Below are 18002 nucleotides of genomic sequence, written 5' to 3'. Positions count from 1 at the left end.
GATCCATGGGGTGTAAAAGTAGAACGCGTGGAAATGTAAGTAAAATTCAATCTTTTTTTTAATAATTTTTGTTTAAACTTGTACATATATATGCATATATATAAATAATAATTAAGGTTGATTTTTTTGTCTAATGTGACGCCTCTTATGAACGTCTTATCATGATGAGTACTTGGCCATACTCGAAACAGCGTTGTATGGTCAGCCAAATTTCAATAAATTAATCAATTTTTTTTATTGTTGTTTTATTACTTTTTAAACCTTTTATTATTTATGAATTTATTATTATTTATGATAATTTTTATATATTTTTGTTGTTTCGAAAAATTATTGGACGAGAAAGTCAGATTTTATGTTAAGGATAGAAACCGTTGGTATCAGGGAAAATAAAAGAAACATTGCCTTTTTGAAATAAGTTTTAAGTTACACAATCAAATGTTAAATATATTAAATTTTGCCGAACTTTAAATATTTATTTATTAAATATTGATTTATTATTGCCATTTGATTATTGAAAAAATAGAGTACTACCAAATAAACTATTCACATAAAATGGAACACCAGCACAACGTATTGCGATTGCATTCATTTAAATATATTATTATCATTTATAATATTTAAGAATAATACTTAATATATCACATTAAATATATTTAATAAATGCTATATTAAATAACATATGTAAGCATCTATAAATGTATATAACATATGTGTATATTATCATATTTCATATTATTAGTAAGGATGTCTCATTACCAACCGCTTTGCAACGTGCAATGGCTGCTGAAGCCGAAGCAGCCAGAGAGGCAAGAGCAAAAGTTATCGCTGCAGAAGGGGAGATGAAATCATCGCGAGCTTTAAAGGAAGCTTCTGAAATTATATCAGCTAGCCCCTCTGCTCTACAGGTACCATTAACTTACTATAAAATAAGTATCAAATTAATTTAATATTAATATCTTTTATTATTTCAGTTACGCTATCTACAAACTTTAAATAGCATATCTGCAGAAAAAAATTCTACAATTATATTTCCCCTGCCCATGGAATTACTAACACCTTTTCTTGCAAACAATTCACACTGCGCCTGCCGACATCAGAAACAACACCAATGACGATTACCACTACAAGAGTATTTAAATGCTCTAAAACTATACGAAATTCCTTTTGAACAGAATTAGTCATATACTTGGAACTAGTACATATAGAATTCTATTATTAGAACTATTATATTATATTATTATTATTTTCTAATTTTTAAGAAGTCTTAAGTGGATCTTATTCGATAAAGCATCATATAGAATTTTGTGTAGATTAGTAAAAAATGCATATATGCATATTGTATATATGTCTGCATACTGTGTGCATGATGCTATGAGTGACATATCGTGCATGGATGCTTGAAAATTATTCGTAGTACATAAAGTTCGTGAGAATGGTCCGCAGAGCATAAAAACTTTAAAAAAATGTTTGACAGTTGCATTGATATGTGAATCAGTTAGTATATGGATTACTTACGAAGCTTGATAGACCGCTTTAAGCTTCAATCATATCACCTTTTGGGACGTAACTAAAAGGAACTTCTTTTAAGATATTAATTTCTATTGTTTTTATTACTTGTACTTTATACTATTATACTTAGTAACTTATAAAATAAAAAATAAAGAAAATATTTTGTAAATATATTGCATTAGTTATTATTATAATAATTGACCTTATAGCTTTGCTGATATTATAGCTTTGCTGAATACAAAATTATGAAGATAATGTTAGATGTGAACTACCTAAGTAAGAAAGAAAATATTTTAAGCAGTACATTACTGTCATTTGATTACCAGAGTCTACTGTTTTATAAAACGAAAACTCAATATGCAATTGTTAGGTTTGGAGTAACACATAAAAAAAATTTACAATATCTTATAAATATGATCTGTTAGGAGTCACGCTATTTGCAGATATACTTCAAATTTTAATTGAATTTAAACAGCATTTAAACACAGGCATAAGTATGTCTATAAGTCACAGACTGAAAGTTACTGCTGGTGATATCCACACCAGCTACAGTTCGAAAACTAGTTTGTAATAATATCGAAACAAATCTGATAATCGGATCTGCTCCAAGACTTTCAGACAATATTTCTTAATTTCAATTATTTTAACATAAAGCCATTAAATATTTTGTATTTCTTATTTAGTTTTAGGAGCGTTCAGCCAAACAATTGCTTGGCCAGATCTTTGCTGGTAGCTCATGGTATATAATACAATTCTACCAAGTTCTACTTTGTTGTCAATCTCGGTTTTATCAAACCAAACCTATTAATTAATGTTAATATTAATTTTATTAATTTTAGCTAAAATTATTAACACATTAAATTTTTATTTTAATAAAAAAAAATTGTTGATTTGTCAACGATATCACAACAGGTCCATATACTTCGCCGATTTTAAAACAATGGAACCCGTCAAATACACGTACATTCGTCAATAATTACACTGCAACAGTTTTTGATTAATTTGAAAATGCTTCAACTTAAGTCTGAACCTCATTTTTCTTTTGTACATTTCAGTCTCTATGTTAGTAAAAATGGAGATTTTTTCAGCAAACTTTTTAGGAATTAATAAGTTCATATTTTTACATTTCCATAAATTCCTCTATTTCTTCCACAACGAGACTAGTTTTTTAAATGTTTCTTAAACTCATATTCAAGAAATATTTCAAATATCCATCCTTATAAAATGGAAGAAGGAGATATTCGAAAAGGATATCTAAAATAACCATTTTAACTATTTTTAATTAGTAAATCTGCAGAACACAAAGTTCATATTACTTAATATGTAAATTTTTTATTATATTCTTTAAAACCTAATATTTTCAACAAAATGTCTAGTAGAAAAATAGGTTGTAGACTTGAGCTTGACAGCCGAAAATTACTGAAAAATCGTTGAAAACTCAAAAAAATACTAATTTTTGTCGCAGTGTTGTTGAATATAATAATGGATTATCCTCCGTTTACATCCAACACATTTAATAAAATTCATTTACCTTATGAGCAGAACCGTTAACTATTAAATTTTTTAGGAAGTTGATATATTTTGTTATGTAAAAAATTATAAAGCTTTACCAAAACTCAAGTTAACCTTATTTTTTATTAGTTATTAATTGAATATAGCTCATAATGCAAATATTTAAAACCTTGCAAGCAACCCTCGTACGAATATTTTAATAAAAAAACAATCATTCATTTAAAATAAATATGTACAGTGTATACTGATATAGGGATTTGCTACAAAAGTAATGTCTCCAATTATTTAAAACATTTTATAGTGATAAAAAGCAGCTACGATCAGTTAGTTATTGAAAGCTCGGCATTACGCTCTGAAGTAAATATTTTTAAGCAATTTTTGTATTGTTATTAAACAAAGATAGATATGAATCCATCTACAACGGCGGTGCAAACTGCGTATATTATGGAAACTATAACGGAATCAAATCACTCGTTGGACAACAGGGAAATTCGGATTCCCGGCCCACCAAGAAGACAAAATCCATATCAAGGTTTAGAAACATGTAAGTACAAATAATTGTATGTATATGTTTAATATATACATATGTATATTACATATCATTAAAAAATATTAAACAGTACATAAAAAATAAAGTCCACACATTATGTTATTATTTATTATAGAACTATAATTTGCAATGGATCGTTACACATGGTTCTTTAAATAGTTCCAAATGGAATAATATTTTGTATATAAACAAGAAGTATATAAACTTTTTGGTATTATTTGTAAATTCAAATTCCATTTAGAAAAGCTCAATGAGAAACTAATTATATGTATATACATATGTGCTTCTGAGTGTTAATCACTGCGTTCATGTAATTTATTTAATGCACTAAATACAACTCAAATGAATACACATACATACATATGGTATAAATTTATTTAATTTTTAGATTCATTGTTGAAATACTATTATGAATCACCATGAAATTAATTTAACAATAATTTTATCTTAAATACACACACACTTTAGCGGAACATAAGAGCATGGGATGTTTTGAAATTTTTGCAACGACGTTGTCAATAATTCTAATGATCCTCACGTTTCCCGTTTCGGTCTTCATATGTTTTAAGATGGTAACAGAATACGAACGGGCCGTTATATTCCGAATGGGTCGCTTGCGAAGTGGTGGTGCACGTGGTCCAGGCGTTTTTTTCGTATTACCATGCATTGATAATTATTCTAAGGTTGACTTACGCACGGTTTCGTTTAATGTTCCTCCACAGGAGATACTAACCAGAGATTCAGTAACAGTAACAGTGGATGCTGTGGTATATTATCGCATAAGTGAACCACTTAAATCTATTATACAAGTTTCCAACGCTAGCGAATCTACGCGTTTATTAGCTGCTACAACACTTCGCAATGTTCTTGGTACATGTGATCTTTCCGAATTATTAAAAGAACGCGAAGGCATATCTCATACAATGCAAATATCATTAGATGAAGCAACATATCCATGGGGTGTTAAGGTGGAACGTGTCGAAATGTTAGTCTGATATTATCTCATTTATCTCAATTATTAATTTTGCAATTGATTTTACAGCAAAGACGTTTCACTACCAAAATCCATGCAACGTGCAATGGCTGCAGAAGCTGAAGCAGCTAGAGATGCTAGAGCTAAGGTCATTGCTGCAGAGGGTGAAATGAAATCTTCACAGGCCTTAAAGGAAGCTTCAGATATTATATCAGCTAGTCCGGCAGCTTTGCAGGTAAAAAAAACGATTTTTCAATCTATTGCGATAATAATCTTTAATTTTTTACAGCTTCGATATTTACAAACATTAACAAGCATATCTGCAGAAAAGAATTCTACAATTATTTTTCCGTTACCTATAGACTTATTAAGACCATTCATGGGAAATAACTCAGCATAACTATGTTGAGTTCACAAAATGGTATAGTCTATTTCGGTTATCTTATCACCGAATCGTGTTAATTTCGAAGAAATTTAATTATAATCAACCTATTAGAATGTAAAATGAGTCTTTTAGATATTAAATTAAGTAATATAAACAACAGAAATTGTATATTGTTTTATTTTAATTTTATTTAATTTTGTTTCATTTTATTTAATTTAATTTTATTTTATATTATTTTAATTTATTTTATTTTATTCCCTTTCTTTGGGCTATTATCTGAAATTGTGATTGTGGTTTATTTCACTATAAAAACTAGAGTTAAATTGAGCATCAACTGCATGCATGGCTAAAGTTAAAGGGTTTACTGTGTAATGTTTTCTTTCAATTGTATTTCATTGGAACATATAATTATTTATAATCAAATTCACTTTGTATAGAGGACATTTTTAATATCTGACTTTATTGTTTTTAAAAAATGATGATAAGGATTTTGTTTTCATTTCTTTAAGATGAAACAAAATTGAACTATTCATTCTACGAGTACAACAACGAAAACTTATAAACACAAGTGATCAAATAAAAATTCTTCTTAAAAGAACTGGTTTTAGTTACCAAATATTTTATTTAGTTAAATCGAAATTTAAACCAATTTTCATAGACATATATTAAATGGTTATAAAATTAATAAACTTATGTCTATCATATTTGCAAATTATTTAATTTTTGAAACTATACAAAAGTAGCTTTAATTTTATCTATAAGTAAAAGATGTTACACAAAATTATTCATACTAGTATAATTAGTTTATCTGTTTATACTTATAAAAATAAGATCAATAATATCTTTAACAGTAATATTTGATTGATTTTAATTATCTAACATTATCTAGAAGACTGAATCTGATTTATCTTGAATTGAATGAAATAACATAATCTCCTAGATGTAACATAAAGCACCTATTAGTAGTTTATATCGATCTTTTTATAAAGAGAAATAATAAAGTCATATTTATTCTTTCACATTGAAGACAATATGGTCTTCTATTCTTCTTATCCAACTTATCCAATAGTTGAAATTATGTGATATATTAGACGCGCAATATTTTGTACTATTAAAAAAAGTTCTGAATTTTTGATTGGATTGCAGCGATTCCCCTCCATATTTCCATAAATTTGCCTTTATATTTGTATTGCATATACAAGGTCTTGTAATAGTAGGTATATGGCTGCAATTTCTTATCTTATTCTTCTTAGTTGAATAAATGCAGTTCTAATCTTCACCATATTCCTCTATTATTATTATTGTTAGGGGATGTGGCACTGCGACCGGCGAGTCTATTGTACCTCCTTCTTAGTTTAAAGTAGTTCTCTAAGCCCAGTTGCGTCAATAAAAAGTAGTATAGAACCTACTTTACAGAGTGTTATTGTCTGTTCTGTAAGAATATACATTCCCAGGAGCCTATTCCGTATGTGCATTAGCGCAGGACATTTTAACAGCACATGTGTGGCCAACTCCTCATTCTCTTCACAGAATCTACAGTTTGTAACCGTAAGTATACCCAGTCTTGTAAGGTGGTATTTTAGTTTACAGTGCATTGTTAGGATTTCTGTGATGATTCTAAGTTTTTTTTTATAGATTCATACAATCCTGGTATCTCTTATCGTTATAGATACCAAAAAGTGATTTCGATTGTGTTAATCCTGGTATATTATCCCAGTATTCCTTTTTATTCCGATTGTCCCATATTTTTATGGGAGAAAGGTGCGTACTATGTCCTAGTCCATTATTAATTTCAAATATTTTGCATTCAATAAAACAAATAAAAGTAATTTGTGACGACATGTTCAGAGCGAATAATTTTTTAACACCCGGAATAAGTAATCTTGATAATATTATTATTGAGTCTAAGTAACTTTTTTGACTTCAGTCAAACATATCTAACATATATGCATATATGTATATATGTTTTAAAATTTATTATTAATCTTTCGTTTGATTTTATCGTGCATTAAATTCCATAGAATTGGTATTTGTGATTTTAATTTTAAATAGTTTCTTATTTATAGTTTTTGCACATAAAAATAAATTATTTCTTACATTTTTTTCAAACTGAAAATGGGATTCCCCATACTCGTTGCTTATTCTGTGACTGTTGAAAAACTCAATGCAGAGGTTAGCAGAAATAAAAATCGGCATTTTTAGATATGCATACATTAGATATATGTTTAATACACAGCGACAAATTACTGAACATTTAAGAATTAATACTATTTAAAAAAGATTTTTATATAATAACTAAAAATTTTTGTTAACATTGATTTTCAATATAATTATTATTACAATAATATAATATAAAGTGTACCATAAATGTTTTAAAACATTGGAATCACTTTTCAGTAAATTTCCTAATGATAAAAAGTTTGAAAGCATAATCGCTTTTGCCGATCTCTAACCTAATGAAATGAAGGATTGACTTGTTTTTCCCTAAGCCCACATAATAGCTTTTTACTTTAACTGTTCCCGTACTTTGAGATCTCGAAAGATGAGAAAGTTTGTGAGAGCAAATTGAAATTTCATTCTGTACAAAATTTACTTGAAAAATTTCTTCTGGTAAAATTCAAGAGCAGCCGAAAAATAGCTGATAAGTGTTATATATGGTATATCAACATTGCAATTGAATAAATTTTTTTAAGCAATGGCGCTAAATTTTTATATCTCTTATTTTTTTTTTTTTTCTTATTTGTACGTGATGTAAAGAGCGTCAAAAGCCACAGTGTAAGACTTGAGCTCTTTAAAACAATCTCTTAGGAAAAAATGGAGAAGATTTCCACAGCAATATAGAAACTTTATTCTAACAATCAAAGAAGAGACATGCGAACAAGGGGCTTAATACCTAGGTGAGTACATTTATCTAAACCAGACGGCAAGGGATTCGCGCAGTTAGATGGGGATTAGGTGACAGGAGCAGGGGTGGAGTTATTACGCAAGCGAGGGGATGGACTAGTTGTAAACTCTGTGACCGGGGTCTCGAGAGTGAATCACGGTTGTAGATTGGCATGATGGGGCATCCGAATCCCGTTCATCGACGTATAGCGTGAGGTATTGAGGGGGTTTAGATGAGGTTTCCTCCCTGTGGACTTAGATGAGGTTTGCTGGGAGGATGCTGGAGGTGACAATTTCTTATTGAAATAAATAATCAAATGTATCGGAAAGTGAAGAAGGCAATTCAAGATTTCCTGAATTTTTTTTCAACATACATACGTCATATTTCTAAAAATTGACCGTTTTAAAAGATTACATATGGACAAGCGATCATCTGCTGAAATTAAAGTAGAAATAAATCTCTAAACCAATACTGCTTCTATCTAAATTAAGTTCCTATTCTTCTATAACGAATAGAATATTCTACTCATATCGTAATATAAAACAACTAAAATAAATAGTAAATATTCCACATACTGTGAAATATAAATAAAATAAATCCTTTTTTTTATAATGATCAAGAGATTAGAATGAATAAAACTACTTTCTACTATCTTCATTCAAACAAAATAATTATTAGAAACAAAAAAATAATTATAAGATTTTTACTTGAAAATATTCCCATACTTTCTGTGTGAATCACTTTTCTAAGATAGTAAACATAATTTTATTATCATTTTTAACTTTACTTGACCCTAACTGAACAGTACGGGAGCAGACCTAATGATGTTATTATTTGAAAAACAACAAAAATCACGGACGGATTTATTGTCATTAAATAACATTTGTGAATTAATTTTACAGTTTTCTACTTGTACAGAGGGTAAAGCATTTCGAAGACTAGAACTCCCTGAAAAAGAAAGTGGTCCCAATTTGTAAGCGTCTAGTGTATATACGACTTACCAAATAATATCAGACATGTAGTCTGAAATATGCGAGACGTTTATGAGCTTTTATCAAAACAAATATAAACATTTTATAATTATATACATATGTATGGAGATAACGAATATTTCTCTCTCACATATAGTATGAAAGATAAACAAACTTCAATGAGAACAATCATAATTTAAATCAATTTTATACTTAAAAAAACAAGCAAAATCTATTTTTATACTTGACATACAGATTACAATAGTTGACGAAATATTTCTACGGTAGATTAAAAAAATAAAAAATCCAATTGCATTAATAACTTTATTAGTCAGATATGAGTATAATTGTATATTAAAATTCAGCTGATCGAAAAACATTATAAAAAATATAGAGGTGTACCTATTAAGATAATAAAAAATATAAACAAATGTCTAAAATAGCTTACAAAACTTATTTAAGAATCTGTTAGATATCTTTACTGAACATATCTTTACTTAGACGACTTACTTAAATTTTTTTAAATTTGTATAAGTAGATCAACTGAGTACTAACTGAGTACCGAGACACCGACAAAGTTGATATTTAACCACATGCTTCCAAAAAAGTCGAAACAACAAATATGGTCTAGCACCGTGATCCATAAAACCGTATGTATTCCGATATTAATTATTTCAATCAATAAATTATATCTATCACGAGGATGCAACCGTAATGCATCCGTATTCTTAATTAATCAAGACTTTCTTAGGTTAAGTTGACTAATGTAGAACCTGTGAGGTTCTCTATCAATAAATAAAGGATTCGCTCAAATTTTTTTAATTCATAAAAGAAGATCAATTTACTTAGAACCAAGATAACAGCTTAGTAAATATTTAACCATATTTTTCCATAAGAGTTCAGACTTAAAACACTTCCCGTAAGATTTGCCTTAAATTGCGTCTTTATCTCTTTTCAAATCGTCGATAATTTTTTTCGTTTGCATATATAATTAAATGATATACAGATATGAAAGATAATATTGTGTCTATTATTTTTATTTTTTGTAAATAAATTATTGTATACTAAACATAAAAAAGAACAAAATACTACTTAATAAGTATGTATATATAAAAAAAAGTATATAAAATATAACACCAATACTCATGAGATTATTTTATATTATCTTGCAAAAATTTAGCGGTTTTGAAGTAGCCCTTGCAGCAATCTAAAAGTTATTATTGTTTATAAAAGCAAAAATATATTTGTTTATATGTACAACAAAAGTGGCCGGCGCATATTATAAATTTCTTTATTAGAGAATGAATAACACAGAATCAGAGTTGATAAAATATAATTATAACAAAAGCAGTCAGTTAATACTTATACTTCGGTTGAGCCGCTTGTTTAGCGCTTGTTGGCTATAAAGATTTTTCTCTATATTGTGTTTGATTATGGACTCACCAACGCAAAATCATAAAACTTATTTAGTGAATCACGAGGAGAACTCCCAACAACCACACACTGCCAATCCGCAAATTGAAGTAACAATGCAACCGGGTCCCAACAATTATCAAGGTTTCCCGACTTGTACGTCTCTGGTATTTAAAACTTATTATTTATTAGTTATTAACATTCACTATAAATTTATATTTCAGGCTTTCTATGAAATAATAATGCACATTTTAAGATCATAAAAGAATAGATTAATAACAACAATATTTTCATAATTTTCTGCTGTTCTATTAAATGGTTTTGCTTCTCATCTTCTAAATCTTGATTTAGAATTGATTTAGGAAATCAATTATAGTAAGTTTAAAAACCATTTAGAGCTATTTTTATGTCATCAAAGGTGTGGGATTATCTTTAGGCCTGCTTAAGGATTTTCTCACAAAGTGCTGATATATTATAATACTTCTTCGATGGTTAAGAATTTGCTTAGAGAGGGCCCATAAAGCCATATAGTACACTAAAATATTAGGGAAGGATGTGATTAGATAGGTTAGCTGAACTATTAATTTTTTTAATTTACATCAGAATTTAATGTTATTAATAATAAATTTCGACTACGGCAACGTGAATAAAGACTAACAAAAATTCCTTTTTAAATAAAAAAAGTTATTGTGTAGTAGTTGCCTGATGAAGTGATAGACAATAATCCAGTCAAGGCGTAGAGAGAGGTTATAGAGAAACCTCACAGTTAATAAAGGGTAAAAGTTCTCAAGTGCACTGACTCAACTAGCCTCAACACAGTAATAATGGCAGATAAAATGAAAAAAATTACAAATACGAATACATGGGCTTGGATTTTGTTGGTGACAGGAGTTGTATAGTAGCAGGGCATTTTTTTGGAAACAAAAATGCATTATGAATGGTTGAGATTTTAATTGAAGCTAACCTTAATAGAGAATAGAACTGCAGTTAGAACACATATTGTGAATATAAGCATTTATGCATGACAAGTAACTGTATAGTACATGGTTACATCCTGACCTAAATTCGACTAAGATACTTCTATCTGCATTGAGAAGGGGACACTCTTTACTGGAGATATTGATACTGGAGATATTGGAAAGAAGCTTGTTGATGTCGATATATACATGAAACGAAGAAAGAGATTTTTGAATACATCTTGGGAAGGGTTTACTTAACATGTTGCCTTTGAATTGACCTTTGGCAAATAGGTAGATTTTGCTTAAATATTATCTGGTTATGCTCTTTTACAAGAAGCATTTTAGATTCTGGTCAATATGCGACATGTACTAATAACATTTCAATAATAATCATATCCGATAATTAGATATTATTCCGTTGCGTCTAACGGAGTTCTATTGCTTTATATGTATCCAGTAGGTTTCCTTTGTCTTTCCACCTTAGAAAACGTGCGAGAGACTTCAGCACTTTATTATGAGACTAGTCAACTTTAATCAACATCCTGTCGAGAACAAAAGTATGAAATAGACTACGCTATTATATTTTCATATACAAGTTTATATAGCTGTAGTTTAATGTTTGAGAACTAAAGGCAATGACTAGCTTAAATATTTGCAAATATTATTCAGAAAATTAAATAATATAACAAAATACATCAACTTAAAGCATTTGGCAAGTTAAAATACACTCTCAATAATAAATTTAAAAATGCTTTTATTTCAGCGGAGAATGATGGAAAAAGTGTGATTGAGATTTTAGCAACAGCCGTCTCAATCTTACTCATGATTCTGACTTTTCCCATTTCGATATTTATATGCTTTAAAATAGTAACAGAATATGAAAGAGCGGTTATATTTCGTATGGGTCGTTTACGCAGTGGCGGTGCTCGTGGACCTGGGGTTTTCTTCGTTTTGCCATGCGTCGATAGCTATTTTAAAGTAGACTTGCGTACAGTATCCTTTGATGTACCACCTCAAGAAGTACTGACCAGAGATTCAGTGACAGTATCTGTCGATGCTGTAGTCTACTATCGTATAAACGATCCACTTAAAGCTGTCATACAGATTTCGAATTATAGTGAATCCACACGATTATTGGCAGCAACTACATTACGTAATGTACTTGGAACACGAAATCTTTGTGAAGTATTAGCAGGTCGTGAGATGATTTCACACACAATGCAAGTATCTTTGGATGAGGCCACAGACCCGTGGGGCGTTTTAGTTGAACGTGTGGAAATGTTAGTAACTATTTTAAATTCTAACGAAGTTATATTAATATATATATATATAAATAATAAAATAAAATAAAAACATTTTTTTATAGTAAAGACGTTTCACTGCCAAAATCTATGCAACGTGCAATGGCTGCTGAAGCTGAGGCAACTAGAGATGCTAGAGCTAAGGTTATTGCTGCTGAAGGTGAAATGAAGTCATCACAGGCTTTAAAAGATGCCTCAGACATTATATCGTCCAGTCCTGCTGCATTACAGGTATTTTGACTTGCTCTATTTGTTTTTGATTAGATTATTAAATTACTTTTTTTTTAGTTACGTTATTTACAAACTCTTAGTAGCATTTCTGCTGAAAAGAATTCAACAATTATATTCCCGTTACCAATAGAGCTTTTGAGACCCTATATGGGCAATAACACATAGTTATGTCAAAAATATGTATAATGTATAAAGAAGCATATAATGTATAATAAATATGGATATAATGTATTGCAAAATAAGAGTATTCTTAAATATTTTAAAATATGTTTATGTTCGAGCTAAAGAAATGTATTAGTTTGTAACGACACTTTTCCTAAGGTCGTTGATAATTGTTGGGGTATCCTCAGCCTATTCAGAATCGTCACAATAAATTTCTAATTTATTATAATTAAAATTTTATAATTCAAAAAAAAAAAAAAAACAATAATGAAGTGTTTAAATATATTATTACTATGATGAATACCAATCGATCCGGAGCAGAGTAATTGTCTTGGATGTCCTGGTGTAGATCTTGTGCTAATTATGTTTTCTTTAAAGCTGTTGTAACAACCGATCGTATAGAGACAGGTTTACTTTGAACACTTCTTTATCTCGAAGTATTCTTTTTGTTTACTATGTCTTCAGTTGAATAGATCCTTAAATGGAAATATTTTTTTGTACTTAACTTCAAATTATTTCACTTGCAGTAGGCGTACAACAGCCGATCGTAATGATATAATTTCTAATGCAAGATATTACTTCGTGTGAATTATTTCTTTATATCGAAATTTTTCTATGTGCAACTAGTGCTAATTTGAACTTGTAATCCCCAGGTGTATATGCCTTAGTAAATATTTTACAAATCGCCGCCTGAACAAAAATGCGCGTCTTAAACACCCAACCGACCGAGCTTTTTCGTAGCGTATCATTTTATTCACAGCTGATCTCACGCAATTCTTGTTTACTTTGCCGTTCTGCTTGTGCACTTTACTTCTCTTTAAGCTCTCTTACGGCAAATAAATTTAATAAATATTAAAAAATGTTCCAAAGCAAAAGATAAAATATAATTCATAAATAAATAAGGTAAGTGTATTATTCATTTAATTAATTACATTTTTAACTTTCAAATTTTATTTCAATGTAATTGCAGATCACTTAGTTATGTTGCTGGTTCATGCTGTAATTAGTTTATGCGGGGGTGGGTTTTGGTAAGTAGTTTATAATATATATGGTAAATATTTATTAATTGAACTTTATTTCAGGTATCTCAAACATTTGTTACCAGTAAGCGTTTTATTAGGTGTTTGGTATGATGGCAGTTGTGTTGTGTGTAAAATAGATAAAACTGTGTTGTGATGTTATTTTTTTAGTTTATTGTAATGTTTGTACCAAAGTGATGTGTCCAATGTATATTTATGTAGGCGGAAATTGCTCATTTTATTGAAAACGATTAAAGCAATCATTACTTTCTTTCGCGCAGTATCTCTATCTCTAAAGAAGCCTACGTATTTGTTTAAGAGCAGTACTTGGTCGTTGATAAAAAGTTACACATATGCCTATCCACTTTTGGAACGAATCCACAACACAATTTATTTCAGTTAACAGCAAAGCGAGTTTTAATTATAAAGAACAATTGTTAAAAGTTTATGTTAAAATATTTTTATTCTAAAATAATGTTAGATTTACAAAGCAAATTTAAGAATTGTTTAAAACCAATAAAGAAAACTAACATTAAAATTACATAAATTAAATATTAACTAGCAAATTTAATGCTCAAATATTTACAAAAGTATGATGTCTTCTTTTTCATTGACCAAATTCATTTCATTAATGATTTCAGATATAGATGTCTGAAACTCTTTAGCGCCACTAATCATAAATTCCTTTTGATAATTTAAATTGTTACAGCATATTTTCTCCAAATCCGTCTTTGTAAGTCTTCGAGTATATGCTGGTTCCTTGTACCATAACAATTTACGAAAAACCTCGCATTCACCGCAACAACTTCCCGAATTTTGGCATTTTTCATTGCTGCAAACTTGATGTGCCAAGTAAATGTGTCCCTCATAGTTCCAATATTTGTTAAAATCATTCAAGTTCTTTCGAAAATAAATGTGGTTGATATCAGTGAAACAGTTCAAATGATAAACTCGTGTCAAATCATCTTCATTGTGCAGTATTTGTTCTACAATAGGTATTGTTGGCGCAATAGCAACCCCTTGTGTTATAATATATATACATTTATCACAACTTGGTGTTTTGTGCACAAAGTTCCCAATAGGCCCACGAAATTTCACTTTATCGCCAATACTCAAGTTTTCGATGTAATTCGACATTAAACCTTGTGGTTTCAAATTAACTAGTATTTTAAATTCAAACTTTGAGGTGTCAACCCAAAATGGCGAGTATGGACGTAACCAGACTTTATCTTCGATAAACGCTTTCATCATTATGTGATGTCCTGGTGGTACATGGACACAAAATTCACTTGCTCCGTCGTTAACATCTGCATACACGAAATGTAACTCAATGACATCAGGCAGTAGTGGAGTATGTGGTTGTTTATTTTTTAATGTGAACTTTGTGTAGTTCCGTAGGATATTTTGTTTTGATGTTATTTCAATGGGCGAAATAGATTTAACATTTAATACACAATTTACGCAACCATTTCCACAACAATCACTTTCAGTGTATGAATCGATGTCATTATCCTGTGCAGAAACCATTTTTTTTGTTGTAAAACATTAAATTATACTTTGATCAAATTTTACAAATCATTTTACAAAATGCTTACACTTCACAGCAAACATCAAAAAAACTCGAAATTAATAAAAATAACTTTAACTTTTAAATATATATATAAATTATTGAAATAATTATTCAATATTATAGCATAAAGCATATAAATTATCTCCAAAAATGCAACGATTTTAACAAGGGTTATAATATATATATTGGTATTCGAAAAAATCAACAATTACATATAAATTTCTTATATTCGATGTTCACTGTTCACTGATCTATTTTGAAATTTAAAATAAAATCAAAGCATAAGATTTTAACAAGGGATATAATATATATATTGGTATTCGAAAAAATCAACAATTACATATAAATTTCTTATATTCGATGTTCACTGATCTATTTTGAAATTTAAAATAAAATCAAATCATAAGTGAAATTTCAATGCACTTAATGCAGTAAACTGTTCAAAAACTGTTATTAAAAATAATTTTATGGATTAAAATATTCCTCATTTGTAGTACAGGTGATATGTCTTAATTAAGGGCAATTATAAAGTAATTACTATCTTTTGATGCAATTGCCTAGAACATTTTCATGGGAAAGTTGTTTAAAGTTTATCAAGATAATTTTAGAAATCCATTAAGATATATATAAACAAATAATAAATTTGACATATTCTGTCTCAAAATTCATATTTTTGCTGTGATGCACAACATCGTATAACGATTTAACGATTTAATACGGCATTTACACTGGTCTCAAATGGCTCATTTTGGTCAAAAATCGAAAATGAGAAGCAAATGGCTCATTCTTGCATACAAAATTTCCAGTGCGAATGAGATCTATTGGATCACATTCTGTATGAATGCATTCCATCGATGATCGAATGCGTTCCAAATGTGTTCCAAATGCAAAGGAATACATTGAACATACCCTAAATAACAGCTTTTTGACAGTTTGGCATTTTGACAGTTTGAGAAAGCTGTTTTTGACATATTAACAAAAAAAATTAAACAAATGTTTGGTAGTTGCATTTTCTTGAAAACGGTGCACGTCTTTTTAGAACTTCTACTTCCCAAAAAGTAATTAATCGAAATTAAGAATATGTTTTAAGTTTATATTGTAAGGTTTGAAAGCGTATTTAATCTTCATGCAATATTTTTTGGCACAATCAAATCAACAGGCAAGTTGAAAAATCAGCTGTTTGAAATGGGAACAAAAGCATTAAACGAATGTTAACACTTTCAAATGGCTCATTCAAAATGAAAACCGCCATATTACTTTAACATTTATTAAAAAATGTTTTCATTGTCGTAAAATTGTTTATTAAGTAAATAAATATACTTTAGATAATCCTAAAGATGACATAAAACCAGCGAAACATCGAGTCAAAATGATGAAATAAAATTTAATTTTTATTTGTAGCCAAATTTTCTTAATTTCGTGAAAAGGAAATTAAGTTAATTTCGAAAGTGTTTATACTGCCCTAAATTAAGGAAATTATGTTTACAAATCGAATGTTAAAATTACATGCTCTAAACACCATTTGTATCTGCGAAATTTTAGAAGTTGATTACTATAATCAGGAAGGATGACATTCAGTAGATTTATTAGCTTTATACAGTATGCGAGTTCTAGCAAATTGATGGTAAATTGACGGAAATAGTAAATTATGTCGATATGGCAGCTAATGTTGTTATATGCCAGAATTTCAAGTATGGTAAATTAAATAAAAATTAGATATATTAGGTATTACCATTGTGAAAATTTTATAAGATGTTTAATAAATAAATAAATAAATTTCAAAACTTTTAACCAAAAATAATAAATAAGTGCAATAAATAAATGTTTACTTAAGTGCAGTGAAAAAATCTCTAGAAAATTTTAATTTACTTTATCTCAGTTTACTCGAACTCGCACACGGCCATAGAAACCCATTCAAATGTTCAAATTCGAATGTAGTCGAACTGCTCGATTATTTATACTGTAGCAGTTTGAGGCACTACGGCTTACGTATAACAATACTATTATTAGAAAAGTGAAAAAAAGAGAAACTAAAACACCCTGTTAAATTTTGACATCTCTCTGCGTTGCATATACTGATGCATTTTTGTTGTACGAAGTGAAGGAGTAGGTTGTTTGGGTAAAGTTTAGTGCATTAATATATTAAAAATAATTTTTGCAGTTTGTATACGAAATATAAAAAGTAATATGGACGGATACAATTAATAAAATATAATTGGATTTCATTAATAGCACTTGGTTTTTCCGAGGCAGTCTCGTTAGAAACTAAGTTGCGATATTTTATTCTTTGTCAGCAGTCAAACGCATTTTCAGAAAAATATTTTAAAATATGAACCTGCAATCATTATTTAGGGATTTCAATCCAAGGTAAGTAATTGCATAATTTTCTAACTTTGTATTAAAAATTTCTTGTTTTTGTATTTCAGTAAATTTATTGTACACTGCAGTCTCTTTACTTTCGTGACCCTCTTTGCCTTGCGTTTAGATGGATTTATTGGTGAGTTTTAAGGAATTAATTGTGTATGTCAGTGTTGATGGTTTTCTTACAGATTGGCCATATTGG

The 18002-nt window shown here is 29.0% G+C and overlaps 3 protein-coding genes, 2 long non-coding RNA genes and 1 pseudogene across 6 annotated transcripts; 5 read left to right on the top strand and 1 right to left on the bottom strand.

Annotated features, from left to right (window-relative positions):
• The window catches only part of LOC119666357, a 3795-nt pseudogene extending 2617 nt beyond the window's left edge, over positions 1 to 1178 (top strand).
• Positions 1179 to 3330: 2152 nt separating this feature from the next.
• Positions 3331 to 5068, top strand: LOC119669140 (band 7 protein AGAP004871-like). Its single transcript, XM_038078932.1, has 4 exons — positions 3331 to 3565; positions 4040 to 4556; positions 4614 to 4779; positions 4834 to 5068. The coding sequence occupies exons 1-4, from the start codon at positions 3427 to 3429 to the stop codon at positions 4942 to 4944; spliced, it is 933 nt and encodes a 310-aa protein (XP_037934860.1). The 5' UTR covers positions 3331 to 3426; the 3' UTR covers positions 4945 to 5068.
• A 5051-nt stretch (positions 5069 to 10119) lies between these two features.
• LOC119669141 (stomatin-like) lies at positions 10120 to 12905 on the top strand. Its single transcript, XM_038078934.1, has 4 exons — positions 10120 to 10353; positions 11920 to 12436; positions 12523 to 12688; positions 12746 to 12905. The coding sequence occupies exons 1-4, from the start codon at positions 10218 to 10220 to the stop codon at positions 12851 to 12853; spliced, it is 927 nt and encodes a 308-aa protein (XP_037934862.1). The 5' UTR covers positions 10120 to 10217; the 3' UTR covers positions 12854 to 12905.
• An 814-nt stretch (positions 12906 to 13719) lies between these two features.
• Positions 13720 to 14385, top strand: LOC119669143. The gene is made up of 3 exons (XR_005251573.1): positions 13720 to 13753; positions 13821 to 13878; positions 13933 to 14385. It is a non-coding gene; the product is annotated as an uncharacterized LOC119669143 (long non-coding RNA).
• A 66-nt stretch (positions 14386 to 14451) lies between these two features.
• Positions 14452 to 15396, bottom strand: LOC119666356 (NADH-cytochrome b5 reductase-like). The gene has a single exon (XM_038075639.1). The coding sequence runs from the start codon at positions 15394 to 15396 to the stop codon at positions 14452 to 14454; it is 945 nt and encodes a 314-aa protein (XP_037931567.1).
• Positions 15397 to 17532: 2136 nt separating this feature from the next.
• Positions 17533 to 18002, top strand: LOC119669142. Of its 2 annotated transcripts, XR_005251572.1 has the most exons (4): positions 17533 to 17545; positions 17601 to 17806; positions 17866 to 17936; positions 17989 to 18002. It is a non-coding gene; the product is annotated as an uncharacterized LOC119669142 (long non-coding RNA). The 2 variants fall into 2 exon arrangements; XR_005251571.1 differs by having other exon boundaries at positions 17540 to 17806.

The sequence above is a fragment of the Teleopsis dalmanni genome, chromosome 1, assembly GCF_002237135.1.
Source record: "Teleopsis dalmanni isolate 2A chromosome 1, ASM223713v2, whole genome shotgun sequence".
In the NCBI taxonomy this organism is placed as follows: Eukaryota; Metazoa; Arthropoda; class Insecta; order Diptera; family Diopsidae; genus Teleopsis; species Teleopsis dalmanni.
Note: the sequence above shows the minus strand (reverse complement) of the source record. Positions and strands in the feature narration are given on the sequence as shown.

What these genes read in the sequence shown, in the direction of transcription:
- LOC119669140 (XM_038078932.1), top strand. Translation starts at nt 3,427, where the DNA reads ATGAATCCATCTACAACGGCGGTGCAAACTGCGTATATTATGGAAACT. An exon ending in ATATCAAGGTTTAGAAACAT is followed by an intron (nt 3,566 to 4,039) that starts GTAAGTACAAAT and finishes CACACACTTTAG; the next exon opens with CGGAACATAAGAGCATGGGA. An exon ending in AAGGTGGAACGTGTCGAAAT is followed by an intron (nt 4,557 to 4,613) that starts GTTAGTCTGATA and finishes TTGATTTTACAG; the next exon opens with CAAAGACGTTTCACTACCAA.
- LOC119669141 (XM_038078934.1), top strand. Translation starts at nt 10,218, where the DNA reads ATGGACTCACCAACGCAAAATCATAAAACTTATTTAGTGAATCACGAG. An exon ending in TTATCAAGGTTTCCCGACTT is followed by an intron (nt 10,354 to 11,919) that starts GTACGTCTCTGG and finishes CTTTTATTTCAG; the next exon opens with CGGAGAATGATGGAAAAAGT. An exon ending in TTAGTTGAACGTGTGGAAAT is followed by an intron (nt 12,437 to 12,522) that starts GTTAGTAACTAT and finishes ATTTTTTTATAG; the next exon opens with TAAAGACGTTTCACTGCCAA.
- LOC119666356 (XM_038075639.1), bottom strand. Translation starts at nt 15,396, where the DNA reads ATGGTTTCTGCACAGGATAATGACATCGATTCATACACTGAAAGTGAT.